Source organism: Pogona vitticeps, chromosome 4 (assembly GCF_051106095.1).
Source record: "Pogona vitticeps strain Pit_001003342236 chromosome 4, PviZW2.1, whole genome shotgun sequence".
NCBI classification, from domain to species: Eukaryota; Metazoa; Chordata; class Lepidosauria; order Squamata; family Agamidae; genus Pogona; species Pogona vitticeps.
The window spans coordinates 136,624,272-136,638,314 of record NC_135786.1 but is presented as its reverse complement, the minus strand read 5'-3'; the positions used below and the strand labels follow the sequence as shown (position 1 = coordinate 136,638,314).

General features: G+C 40.3%; 1 protein-coding gene across 3 annotated transcripts in view; it reads left to right on the top strand.

Annotated features, from left to right (window-relative positions):
- Positions 1-13,473, top strand: part of ADAMTS16 (ADAM metallopeptidase with thrombospondin type 1 motif 16) — a 99,906-nt gene extending 86,433 nt beyond the window's left edge. For all 3 annotated transcript variants that reach the window (XM_020795582.3, XM_078392570.1, XM_078392571.1), the window contains 4 exons: positions 663-857; positions 1,820-2,038; positions 10,209-10,356; positions 11,637-13,473. In XM_020795582.3, coding sequence (XP_020651241.3) covers positions 663-857; positions 1,820-2,038; positions 10,209-10,356; positions 11,637-11,752 — 678 coding nt within the window. In that variant the 3' untranslated portion in view covers positions 11,753-13,473. The remainder of the gene's footprint in view (positions 1-662; positions 858-1,819; positions 2,039-10,208; positions 10,357-11,636) is intronic.
- Positions 13,474-14,043: the final 570 nt, after the last annotated feature.

Sequence of the window (14,043 nt, the reverse complement as noted above, 5' to 3'; positions counted from 1 at the left end):
AAAGGTAAAGGTTCCCATTGACAATTTTTGTCCAGTCGTGTCCGACTCTAGGGGGCGGCGCTCATCCCGCTCTTCAAGCCATAGAGCCAGCGTCTGTCCAAAGACAATCTTCCATGGTCACATGGCCAGTGCGACTTAGACACGGAACGCCGTTACCTTCCCACCGAGGTGGTCCCTGTTTATCTACTTGCATTTGCATGCTTTCGAACCGCTAGGTTGGCAGGAGCTGGGACAGGCGACGGGAGCTCACTCCGTTGCGTGGATTCGATCTTACGACTGCTTGGTCTTCTGACCCTGCAGCACAGGCTTCTGCGGTTTAGCCCACAGCGCCACCACTTCCCTCGTTAGACCTTCATAGTGTTACCGGCCAAATCTGAAGTCAGATTAGTCTTGGCCCACTTACAATAGTTTCCCAGAAAGAGTTCTTATGTCCTTAACCTGAGGAGCTGGGGAGCAGAATCCTTTGGGAAAGCACTGGGCAGTATTATCTTATCAGACAATAATTTTAGAGTTCATTATCTAAATTGTTACATTGAGTAATGCACTATATGGCATATCAATGTGTCTTCCAAACAACATAATCTACTTATTTCTAAATCCCTCCCCCCGCTTCTGGAAAACATCAACTCTCTTAATGTTTATTTTTATTTCTACTTCTTCAGTGCTCTCGAACATGTGGGAAAGGCTGGAGGAAAAGGGTGGTTGTATGCAAAAGCTCCAGTCCCTCTTCATGGGCACAGCTCCTGTCTGATGCTGCCTGTGTTGCAGAACAGAAACCTAAGATGCAAGAGGCTTGCCTCCTGAAGCGATGCCATAAACATAAGAAGCTGCAGTGGTTTGTGTCCTCGTGGACTGAGGTGAGGAAATAAAATAGTTGTACTGCAATTCTGCCATCATCTCCCTTAAAACGATGTTGACATCTGTATTTATGTCTCGGTACCTTTATGGCTGAATGTGGGGTATTTCCAGACATGCTCCGTAGCCATAGAATGTTATCTTTCGTTTTTTTGTTTTGTTTTTTTCCCCTTTTTTCTTTTTTTAAAATTTATTTTAGACATTACAAACAGATAATAGAATTAGCTATTCATCTTACTTACTAAATATTTTAAAATTCTAAACACCAGCTATTCACACCATTTAACAAAATTAGTTAATCTCAAATCCCCATTCCATCCTAGAAAGTTACTGACCGACAAACTGAGCAATCTAGATTATTTCCTAAATCATGTGACTTCTCATTTAGTTCATTGGTGTATTTTAATAAAGGTTTCCAAGTTTCGAAAAATTGATTGTGCTTTATTTCTTTGTAGCCATAGAATGTTATGTGACAGTCTGGAAAAAAAACAAATAGAAAACTATAGAGGAACAAATAGAATGCAGTGTCCTGGAAGAGCACATAATTTGCTGTCAAGCACCCTGAACAGAAGCTCTTCCTATTGGATGTTGCGGGATACAATCCAATACTTTGTTGCAAATATCACATGCCATGATCAATAATGATCAGGACCTGTGATATCACTCCTAACACTATTTTCAGGGATGTGGAACAGACCATAAGTAGAATGAAGCCAGTTTCCTGGAGATGTTCTAAGACAGTGGTTCCCAACCTTGGGTAGCCCAGGTGTTCTTGGACTGCCGTTCCCATAAGCCTTCCCCACTAGCTGTGCTGGTCAGAGTTTTCAGGAATTACAGCCCAAAAACACTTGGGTTATCCAAGGTTGGGAACCACTGTGCTAAAAGATCAGGTGTAAAGGGACAGGAGATCTGTATATTTTTATGCTTACATATTTTTTTCCTTATGGTATCTTTCATTTTCTAGTGTTCTGTGACATGTGCCAAGGGAGTACAAAGGAGAACTCTGAATTGTGCAGAAAAATATGTTTCTGGAAAGTACAAGGAACTTGCTCCTAAGAAATGTTCCCACCTAGAGAAACCAAATGTTGAACTGGAGAAAGTTTGCATCTTAAACTCTTGTCCCAGGCCCCCTGTGTATTCACCAGTAAATCAGGGCAGCTGGTTTTCCTCTTCTTGGTCACAGGTAAAGAAGACAGCTTTGAAATTGTTTTAAATTTCAGATCTGGCCTCATCCATCATGTTTTTTTCAAACCGTGTCTCTTCTGCTTTGAGTTGATACTGTTGGATTGATTCCTCCGCTGCACACAAATCTGTTCTACTGAGAGAGACAGCTGGGCTAGCATAGATAAAGAGTGTGGGTGCAGAGTTCAGGTTTTTACACCCTCTCTTATGACATTAGAATTTCAGGAAAATTGATTGCCACCATGGTTGGGACAGCAAAGGGCAGTACTTCTTTGCACCACACATGAGTAACTTGAGAAACTTGTTGTCTCAAGCTTAGATGGCTTTGAAAAGGCGCCAACAAATGTATGGTGTATTGTTTTTCAAGGGCTAATAGCTGGTCATTAAATGAAACCTAAAGAGGCAGTGTATCGTGCTTGATACCAAGCACAATCAATATGGGGGAGTTGCTGAATTCATTTTAGGAGAAATTTGCCTAACTGCTTTTGGGAACAGGATAAATCACCCTTACTAGACAACAATATTAATTTACTTAATAGTAAATAACTGATAGATAATAGTAGTAAATAATAGTAAATACAGTGGTGCATCGCTAGACGATGATAATCTGTTCCACTGAAATCCCTGTTTAGCGAAATCATTGTCTAGCGAAAAGCATTTCCCCATTGGAATGCATTGAAATCTGTTTAATGCGTTCCACTGGGGAAGAATCGTCGTTGTCTAGCGAAGATTGGCCATAGGAAAGCCGCTTTGCGAACCACCAATTAGCTGTTTAAATCGGTCTTGCAAAGCTTAGGTCCCGAAAACACCTGTTTTGCAAGCGCAGAGGAAGCTGTCAAAATTGTTGTCTAGCGAAAATTGGTTTGCGAAGCAGGGACCAAACATTGTCCAGCAAAATTCCCCCATAGGAATTGCTGTTTTGCGAATCGCTATAGCGATTGCAAAAAGTCAATGTCTAGCGAAAAAACTGTCATGCGGGGTAAATGTCTAGCGAGGCACCACTATAATAGTAAATAGTAGTAATACAGTGGACCCTTGACTTACAGATGGCTTGACTTACAGACTTTTTGAGTTACAGACTTCTCTGGCTGCAAAATTTAGGTTTGACTTGCAGACTGAGATTTGACTTACAGACCAGAAAAAAACCAAAATGGAACAAAAACGGCCTGTTACGGGATTTAATCGGTTTTCAATGCACTGTAGGTCAATGGAGACTTGACTTACAGACTTTTTGACTTGAGAACCGCCTTCCAATACGGATTAAGTTCTCAAGTCAAGACCCCACTGTAATAGTAAATAATAGTAAATAGTAAATAATAGTAAATAACTGCTCAGTGTTTTAGGTCTCTGGCTGCAGAGCCAGAGGTTAGGAGTTTGATTCCCAACTGTGCTTCCTTGACAGACTCAGTGATCCATAGGGTCCCTTCCAGCTCTGCAGTTCTAAGGTGGCTATATAGATTATTGATTTGATCCATAACACTCTTCTTGCCAAGTTCCCAGCTAAGACATCACTTCCACCACAAATGGATTTGGGCTTTGTCTTTCAGTCTCCAGGCACCATAGCTTACAAGAGGGGCAGGCAAAATGTGGCCTTGATGTTTTTGAAATGCAGCTCCTACTGGCCCTTATCAGCCTAGATTGGCAGGGAAGGGATCATCAGAGTTGCAATCCAGCAACTTCTAGAAGGCCAAACATTGCTAACTCCGGGCTTTTCGAAAATTGGAAATAGGGACCTGATTTACAGAGTGGCAATGGCAAGTTTTAAGTTTTTCAAAAAACCCAACTGCTGTTATATCTGAGTACTCTTTTCCCCTTAAATTTGAATAGTAGAGAGCTAGAGTTCTGAAGTTTGGTCAGTAGTTCATACATATGTTCGTAAATAATGTTCCAGATTCTATTGTGCATTATTGGCTTTATAAAGTGCTGGATTATGGAGAAAGCCAGAGAGTTCCAGAAAAACATCTACTTCTGCTTCATTGACTATGCAAAATCCTTTGACTATGTGGACCACAGCAAACTATGGCAAGTTCTTAAAGAAATGGGAGTGCCTGACCACCTTGTCTATCTCCTGAGAAACCTATATGTGGGACAGGAAGCAACAGTTAGAACTGGATATGGAACAACGGATTGGTTCAAAATTGGGAAAGGAGTACGACAAGGCTGTATATTGTCACCCTGCTTATTTAACTTATATGCAGAATACATCATGCGGAAGGCTGGACTGGATAAATCCCAAAACGGAATTAAGATTGCCGGAAGAAATATCAGTGACCTCAGATATGCAGATGATACCACTATGATGGTGGAAAGTGAGGAGGAACTAAAGAACCTTGAAATGAGGGTGAAAGACAAGAGTGCAAAAAACGGTCTGAAACTCAACATCAAAAAAACTAAGATCATGGCCACTGGTCCCATCACCTCCTGGGAAATAGAAGGGGAAGATATGGAGGCAGTGACAGATTTTACTTTCTTGGGCTCCATGATCACTGCAGATGGAGACAGCAGCCCCGAAATTAAAAGACGCCTGCTTCTTGGGAGGAAAGCAATGACAAACCTTGACAGCATCTTAAAAAGCAGAGACATCACCTTGCCAACAAATGTCCGAATAGTCAAAGCTATGGTTTTTCCTGTAGTGTTGTATGGAAGTGAGAGCTGGACCTTAAAGAAAGTTGACCGCCGAAGAATTGATGCCTTTGAATTGTGGTGCTAGAGGAGACTCTTGAGAGTTCCCTGGACTGCAAAGAGAACAAACCTATCTATTCTAAAGGAAATCAACCCCGAGTGCTCATTGGAACGACAGATTGTGAAGCTGAGGCTCCAGTACTTTGGCCATCTCATGAGAAGAGAAGACTCCTTGGAAAAGACTTTGATGTTGGGAAAGTGTGAAGGCAAGAGGAGAAGGGGACGACCGAGGATGAGATGGTTGGACAGTGTCATCGAAGCAACCAACATGAATTTGACACAACTCCGGGAGGCGGTGGAGGATAGGAGGGCCTGGCGTGCTCTGGTCCATGGGGTCACGAAGAGTCGGACACGACTAAACGACTGAACAAAACAAAAAAATGTGCTTTTGTTGCATCCCTGCTTGTTAAAGGGTCTGAGAATTTTAGTGAGTTTTCAGGAGAAAATCTGAAACATAATTATCACTATAAGATAATAGTGTTACATAAATAAGACCACCACCTTCGCTATCATTTTTGTTACCCTTGATGCATGGAAGGTGACTTGTCTGAAGAGAAGAGCTGCTGTGGAGACTCTCCATGTGATTCAAAACCCTTGAAAATCAAACCTCCAAATCACATGGAAACCCGTCATGGATCACAGATGCCTATCCTTTTTCAGATGTTTGACGGTGAAACTGATGGCTTCCCTTTCTTAGGGTGTTTACTTAGATCACATTCTTCTACTTGAAGGCCATACAGACCAATCCATTTTGTTGCAGGAATATTGCTGAAGATCATTCCAGACTTAGCAATTCACCTGGAACACCTCTGTGGGTTCATGGCACAGTAACCAAGAAGTTGCCTATACTTAGCACAGTTTTGGTTTACATATTAATAGTATTCAGTCCCTTGTGAGCATATTCACACCACAAGGCATGCCCCTTGAGAGCACTGTAAAGATACAATGGGTTGATGCCCATCAAAATTTATTCTTGGATTGGCTGCACCGTTTGACCATCTGGTTATATTTATTTATTTTTATCTTTCCCTTGAAGAATTACAGTGGTGCCTCGCAAGACGAGCACTCCGTTTTACGACGAAATCGCATTACGACGAAGTTTTTGCAATCAGAAAAGCAATCGCAAACAATGTTTCCTATGGGGGAATTTCGCTTTGCGACAATTGGTTCCCTGCTTCGGGAACCGATTCTGGCAAAACGATGATTTTCCTACAGCTGATCGGTGGTTTCAAAATGGCCACCGGGTAAAAAAAATGGCTCCCCCCTCTTTTCTGGGACAGATTCCTCGCTGCACGGGCAGCACAAATGGCCGCGCTATGGAGGATCTTCGCTGGACAGTGAGTTTCAAGCCCATAGGAATGCATTAATCGGTTTTTAATGTGTTTCTATGGGCTTTTTAATTTTGCTTTACAATGTTTTCGTTCTACAGTGATTTCGCTGGAACGAATTAACATCGTAATGCGAGGCACCACTGTATCTTAAAAGATCTGCATAGAGGATGGGACAACAGTATTGTATAGAGCTAATCAGTAGCTTTATATATACGTCAAGCCCTTTGCACATGAACAGATGAATCTATGCATACAGAAGCAAGTGTGCAGAACAATCCTAAATGCAAAAATCTGCTCCAGTTACTGCAGCAGTAAAGTCAGTCCATCCAAAACTCTAGTAGTCCTGCAGAGGCAGACCTGCTATAAGGAAGTAGAAAAGCAGGTGGGTAGGGGAATACATACATCTGTGGCATCCCTAGAACCCATGTCCTAAACAATCAGCCACTCACTACTCCTTTGCTTGCCTACATAGCAAAGGAGTAGTGAAACTGGCAGCGTGTGCACCATGTGCATCTGAAGAAGTGGACTTCTCCACAAAAGCTCACAGTAAAATATAGCAATTAGTCTTTAAGGTTCCACAATGTTTTTGTTTTTCCTTTTTTGTGTTGTTTTGTTTTTTCTTGCAGGATTTGGAGACTATACTTTTATTAATGCAGCCTAAATTAGCATTGGCCTTTTTGCCGCCCTATCACACTGTTGGCCCATATCTCACTTGAATCCCATATGAGGCCTCTTCCCCCCCCCATCATACTAAAAAAGAAGAGGGTCCCTAGGACAACACAAGTTCAGTATCCCCTCATCCCAAAGACAGTCATCAAACCAAACAGCACAGTATACGACATTGCAGAAGAACATAACTTTATTATGAGGGTTGAAGAAAATGCGTACAAGCATAGCAGACAGATACCCATGATGATCAGAGATGTTGGCAGTGAGACCAGTATTCATATGGAGTACAAGCATCAGAGGTTTAGTCCCTTAGAAACTTGGTGGAGGACCTTACACCTCACCCTAATTCTCTCTAGCTGTAGATCTTCAAGTGAGATACCCACTTAGTTCTTTGGGTCAAACGGAACAAGCTAAAATTGTCACTGCTCATTCCTTAATTTTTCAAAATGGCATCCAGGTCTCATGGTTTTCCAGTTCTCACCTTACAGTTTTCGTTCATTTTTGTTTTTCTCAGACCTGGCTTGAAACTGGAACAAGGGACTAATAAAATGCAACTAACTTTCCTGTCTGTGCAGTAAAGACATGGCGCTGTTAAGGCTTCCAGAATTCCTGTGCCTTTAAAACCACCCTTCTTTTGCAATCTTAGAAAGATTTTATAGTTTCCTATTGATCTCATTTGGGGGATTGGTGAGTAATTTCCCTTTGAATAGCAACTCTGTGAGTTGGCCTAAGCTATTTCCTCCACTATTACAGCACTACTTAGAACTTCAAAATGATTTTTTTTAAGTGGGGGGGGGGACTTCTTTTTATTAAGAGAGGAAATCAGTCATTAAAGACGTCTTGCTCACTATGGACCTGGGACAACTCACAGAGAGATTGTTCAAGGGGTAATTACTCTCAGTTTGGATCAATAAGAATCCAAAACCCTGTCTGATCATGCAGGTAGTACATGTACATTGCCAGGGTATAGCTTTTTCTCAGCCCACATTACAAAAGACCTGTGGCCATGGGAATGGGCATAGTTAATAAATATAGCTAATCAATACTGTATATTGTGTGTGGTGTAGGCACTCAGACCCTTCTTATTCCACTTCCAACAAGATGTGGGAGAAATGTGTTTAAGTAGTTCTAAGGGGCTCTGAGTTGGAAGCACCTGAAACACATTTTTGTAGGGATTGGGGGAAAACAAAGCACTCTTTGACCCAGGTATTGTTTCAGCCCAGCAGTGTCCCTGGGCACCCTATGCTTTCTCTCATACAAAGGAATAGCTTTCGGTCACTTATTTGGAGAAGAACAGAGACATCTCTTGGTTGCAGGAAAGGAGAGAACAATTGCAGGGAAACCTTGCTTCTTCCTGATCTATATAAGTAGGTTTCTTCACAGGGGTGAGCCAAGTGGGAAAAAAATCAATTCTCAAAATTTGTGGGTGCTTGTTGTGGATGCCCTCAGAGTATCACATGGTCACTTCTTCAACTACTGTGATCAAGTTCTCTTTATATTGGAGGAAGATCAGCATCTGGAATTAAAATTCTCATGCATGTTAAAATATGGCAAACTCTATGATATTCATATGCTTGCATGTAGACAGTCATTATGGGAAATCACAGAGATCACATTAGTCTCTGCAGTACAAGGTTAATGATATGACTCAGGGACTCAGGAGGAGGAAATACTGGCTCATGGTGAGGGGGAGGTGAAATGACTTGAACCTCCAATATTATTTTCCTTCTTCCCACTTTCAAAAAAAGCATTTTATTGCCTATTCACTTTTACTGGTGCCAGTCAAGATTTAATTTGCTTTTCTCTGAAATTAAGTGAAATAAGCTTTCAGCTTCTATATTATTTAAACCTTCTTCACAGACATGTTTGATTTTAATATGACAAAGGCAGAGACCAAAGTTTGCAGGAGTTCTGCAAAGGACAGTATGTAAGTTTTCAATTAGCATGTTCGCAACCTGAAAAAATATGACTCAGCTGAGAATTATGTTCCTCTTAAATAAGAATTCCTGCATCACAACTTTTGAGGTTTTTAAATGAAGTTTATGATAGAAATATGAAAGAAAAATAGCATTATGCTGACTATGTTCCGAGTTATTTTAATTGTGAAAAACAGCATGAAACATAATTTAAACTGAGAAGTAAAAAACGGAATGCAAAAACTGAAGTGGGATAGAGAAGGAAACTTCAATCAGTTCACTTTTTAGACAAATCATTTTAAAACCTTTTCAGTGTGCCAAATAGGCACCCTCAATTTGGCAACAAATTGGTCTTTGTGAAAATAGATGTAGATGGAGAGATCGTCCTGAAAAAAAATCATATTCTTCCTTGTCACTATTACCCAGGTTTCTAAGATTGGGGGTATGTCTATATTTCAGCAAGAATTTCTGAAAAACATAGGAAATATGCTTTTTCAAAAAACAGAATTGCATATTAAACAGCTTAAAAATTCAACTGGTACCCTTTAGATATTTTGGACTACAGCTTCCATAAATCAAGCAAGCTTGGCCAATGGAGAAAGATTATGGAAACTGTAGGCCTCAAGGCCCCACATGGCCGATCCCTGCTTAATAGACAAAGATTTCTTTAAGTGGGTTACAACCATGAAATCAGTTCACATCTTTAAGTTCTTAAATCTTAATTCCTTCAGAGAAAGATAGAATCACCAAGATGTTCTTAAGGAAAGTGATAAGACACCGACAACTGTAATCCTGTACATGCTTTCCTGGAAGTAAATCCAGCTGCATAGGACTGGACTGTTTATGGCATTGTGTAGTGATGCAATTGCAAAAATGATATGACCCAAAGAGAACAGGGAGTTCTAATATTGCACAAGTCCCTTTATTAAGGAGATATACAGTGGGGTCTTGACTTGAGAACTTAATCCGTATTGGAAGGTGGTTCTCAAGTCAAAATGTTCTCAAGTCAAATCTGCATTTCCCATAGGAATGCATTGAAAACCATTTGATCCGTATCTGCTCTTTTCCGTCCATAGAAACTAATGGGAAGCTGCTATTCTGCCTTCGACCACTAGAGGGGGATATTTTGTTTCTTTTTTTCTTAGGTCAAGAAAGGTTCAGGGAAGGCAGGGAAAATACAGTCCAGGCAGTACAGTACCAGGCAGTCCGAAGACTGTCTCCCAATCCACTCTCTAAACGCTGGGAGGAGTGAGGAAGCAGACAGGCACCCTTTTCACTGGCCAACAGTTAACTGAAAGTTCAAATTTTGCACTTTCCCTGCCTCCCACGTGGTTTTTTTCAGTTCTTAACTCAAATCTAAGTACTTAAGTCAAGTCAATATTTTCCTATGAGAGCGGTTCTTAAGTCAAAATGTTCTTAACTCAAGCCGTTCTTAAGTCAAGACCCCACTGTAGGTGAAATCAGCAGAAACTGATCTTGTAATTATTGCTCCATTTGAATAATGCTTTTTTCCAAAAGGCTTACATTCTATAACATATGTGGTTGTATTCCTTTATTCCATTTTGCCCTACAGTGCACAGCAACCTGTGGAGGTGGCATGCAAGTGCGGTCAGTTCAGTGCTTGGCAAATGGGAGAGCTGCCACTGGGTGCCTTTTGCATCAGAAGCCCATTGCCTCACAAGCCTGTAATACAAACTTCTGCCCTCTTCCTGAAAAGAAAGGTATATTCACATTCTACTTTTCTTGCAATAGTTCTACATGAAGATTCCACCTGTGAAGTTGTAGCTGCTGTTAGAGATGTTGCAGGCATTCAACAAATGGTGCTCAAAAAGGGCATATCCTTTTCATATCTTTTAGTTATCTATCTGTCTGTCTGTCTCTCTGTCTGTTTGTTTGACTTATATTGGCAAACCACTACTCTGGGTGGATTACAGAAAAACATATAAGACACAAACAATAACAGAATAACAAGTGTCATAAACACAAACTAATAACATATAACACACATACGCCAAAGATGGATTGAATATTAAGTTCCATCAAGGCAGGCAGAGTACACATTGCCAAGTCTCAGTTTGGTCCCATGTATTTGCATTCTTCCTCTGCTTAGCACAAAGCAAAAGACATTTCTCTACAGTTGAGCTCGGTAGCAAAAGAAAACATGTCCTGCTTGGACATGATTGCTGCCAGCACAGTTTCTCTTCCTCTTCCTTGGCATATAAGAGAGGGACCCAGTCAAGTTTAGCCAAGGTGTTGTGGCCACCCAAAGAGAGGTAACCTCCATGCCGCTGGGGGACAATTTTGAAATGCCCGGATCTAGCTACCTTAGAGTCAGATAGAGCCATGCTTTCTGAGGGTCTTGCAACCAAACTTTTTAAGACAGGATGGCTGCTCTACTGGAGACCACCATTTCACCTATGAAAGAGATATACATAGCCAGGAATGGTAGAAGTATGACAAGAAGTGGCTTAGTGGATTAGTGTTCTCTCTGGGTTCAAGCCGAGCAACCCTGTGTCATTAGGATGTAGCAAATACTCACAGTTTGTCATCATCAGCACATTGAGACACCTTGCTCCAAAGTGGTCAAGGGCTGCAAAATTGTTTCATTCCATCAGCAGCAGCATGAGACAAAAAAATACATTGCACCAAACATACAAGGTTTTGTGCAAAATACTCTTTTGCAAAATATAAAATTGTGTGAACTTTTTGTAAGAATCCTGAAATGTGAAACATGCACAAAACATCTTGTAAATTCACTCAGGGCGGGGGACATGAAACTCTTTGTTCTAATTGCAAGCATGAAATATGAAAAGATTTACATCTGTGCTGTATAAAACAGTACATCCATATTGCTCTGTGATGAACCAGGGAGATTTCATGCCCGACTCAAAAATTATGTGTGCTTTTATAGCAAGCTTGCCACTAAAATTATTTATGCATGTTCTCTACCAATCAGTCAAGTTAATAATGTCTAATTTTTTTTTTAAATTTCTATTTTCAGATGCCTTCTGTAAGGATTACTTTAACTGGTGCCACTTGGTTCCCCAACACGGTGTTTGTAATCATAGTTTCTATGGGAAACAATGCTGCAGATCATGTATCAATTCGAATTTGTGAAAATTGGTTCTAAAATGAAAAGCATAGTTCTGAGTGCAACACAAGTTGTGCCTTCGAGATTGGGGCTGTGCCCAGGGATCCCAAGAATCTTGAAGATTGAGTACCCTTTGCTCTGAACTTTGTTTCTTCATTAATCAATGAACCTGTATGAAAAGTGTAGTCCGGAACTACTCGGACAAGCTAGGTGCCTCGAATCCTTTTCAGTATTCTGATGTAGCCCATGCTGCTGTTTTGACATGGTTGTCTTGTTCTTAAGATGCACAGAGAGAAGGGGCTTTTTAAAGAATGAGGAACAATTTGTTTCTGAGTTTGGATATTGCAGGGGCAGAGTTGAACTTTGTACTTGAAAAAAAAAATTGAAGAACTGCCCAGCAGATCAACATTTGTATGAGCAACATGGACCTGCCGGAAGATTTCCTTTTTACCTCAGCTACTACTGCTAACTAACTGCTCTGGGCACATCCACTGGGAGGTCCTCTTGTGCAAATCCCACTGAAATTCTTGGGAATTGTGCAGATGAACTAATGCACTGGAACACTTCCATGGAGCTTCTGCAGAACAGCTTCACCCTGGACTGTGTTTGAGATATTTATTATGTTTTACTTAAACCCTTTGCCTGACTCCCAGGCACTTTAGTGGGGCCTCATGTAGGAGGTGCACTTTGAGATGATTTCTTGCTATTCATGGGCAGAGTCATGTCAGGCACCCTAGAGACAGAATTTGTGAATACCCTGTGGAAACAAATATTATAACTTAATATAGCAATCAAAATATGTTGGATACACCTTTGCCAGTAAATAAACCTGAACTGCTTTAGGCAGACCTGTAACTTTTAATGACTAGTGAGAGTGCAGAGGAGGGACACAAGTCTCAGGGTGCCCTTTCTCTTTTTCATCCTTTGTCAGATAATAAGATCCTTGGTATTTTTTGTTTTCAAATGAGCAATCTTATTTAAAATATACTCATTTTATGCTTTACTGTTAAGTACAAAAAGTGTTCTGTCATCAGTGTTACTTAAATGGCTGATTATACCAAAACTATGACATTCACATTTAAACATAAGGTACTATCATGTTAGATTCCAGCATTGTAGCAGTGTATACATAATGAATCTATGAGGTTCTTTCTTTTCTGCATTTTAATAGTTACTTAGGTCACCTTGAAAACGTTTTGCAAATTTTGAAACTTTACAGAATCGTTGAATTAGGAACCATTTCCTGCAGTTCCACAAAGCTTGGAAAGATTTATATTTATTACTGAGCATGGAATGTTGAGTCCTGACTATCTTGGTTTTCATAAAAGAAAGAATGTTGCTGACTCTCGTAGTTGTAAAGATATACTGATGTGTGAGAGCCATGAATGCCAAAATACCATGCTAGAACAATGTCTGGGTAGCATTGCCCAGTGTTTCTTATAAGCCCTTGGTTCCATACATAAATGTTCTTCCTTCACCACAAGTAGCTAAAGCATAACGCATTTTGGAAAATATGGGAAAATATGCACATTTGTATTGTTTGCATAATTTAGACAAGGATACCGAATTTTGTTTTGGTGCTGAATTGTTGAGTGTTGGAACCATAGATTGTGAACAGCCCTAACTAAAATGTCCACTGCAATTACAGCATTGGTGCTGCCTTAAGATTCTTTGGTGCTATCAATCCAAACATGAATCTGACTATTTATGTTACATGAAATTTAATTAAAAATATTTCTTTCTCTAATGTCTTTTGCTTATTTGCATAGTCATTATGAAATTTAGTTTAGAGGTATAGATCTTCTACTTTTGTTTGTGATGTTACTACTTTGTTATCAGACTCTACTATTTTGACTTTTATAACGTGGTGTCAGATCATCCAGATACATGCATACACATTCTAGTTCCTAGAATTATGCCTGGCACAGTAGACAAGCTTTTCAGCAGCACAACCCCTTTTTCATGCAAAATCCTAAACTCTAGTAATCTGTTGCAGAAATCTATTTAAACTGATTATTTTGTTGTCGTTGTTGTGGAAATCACAGTCTTGCAACCCTCCTCAGAATGTTGCTATGCCCTCCAGCAATCCAGTTCTAGGAACTAATGCATTTAGCATGACATACGGTAGAAATCCATGGCAAGATTATACAAACATGGGAGAAATAGGAATAGACTATGCTAGAGTGGCTCAGTAAAGTACCGTGGGACAAAATAATAATTTTAATTGGAATCGTGTTGGCATTGAGCGTTTTGAAGAGTATGCTTGCATTCATTTGAAAGCTCATACATAAGTGAATGTCTTCCGGGTTTCTCCCAA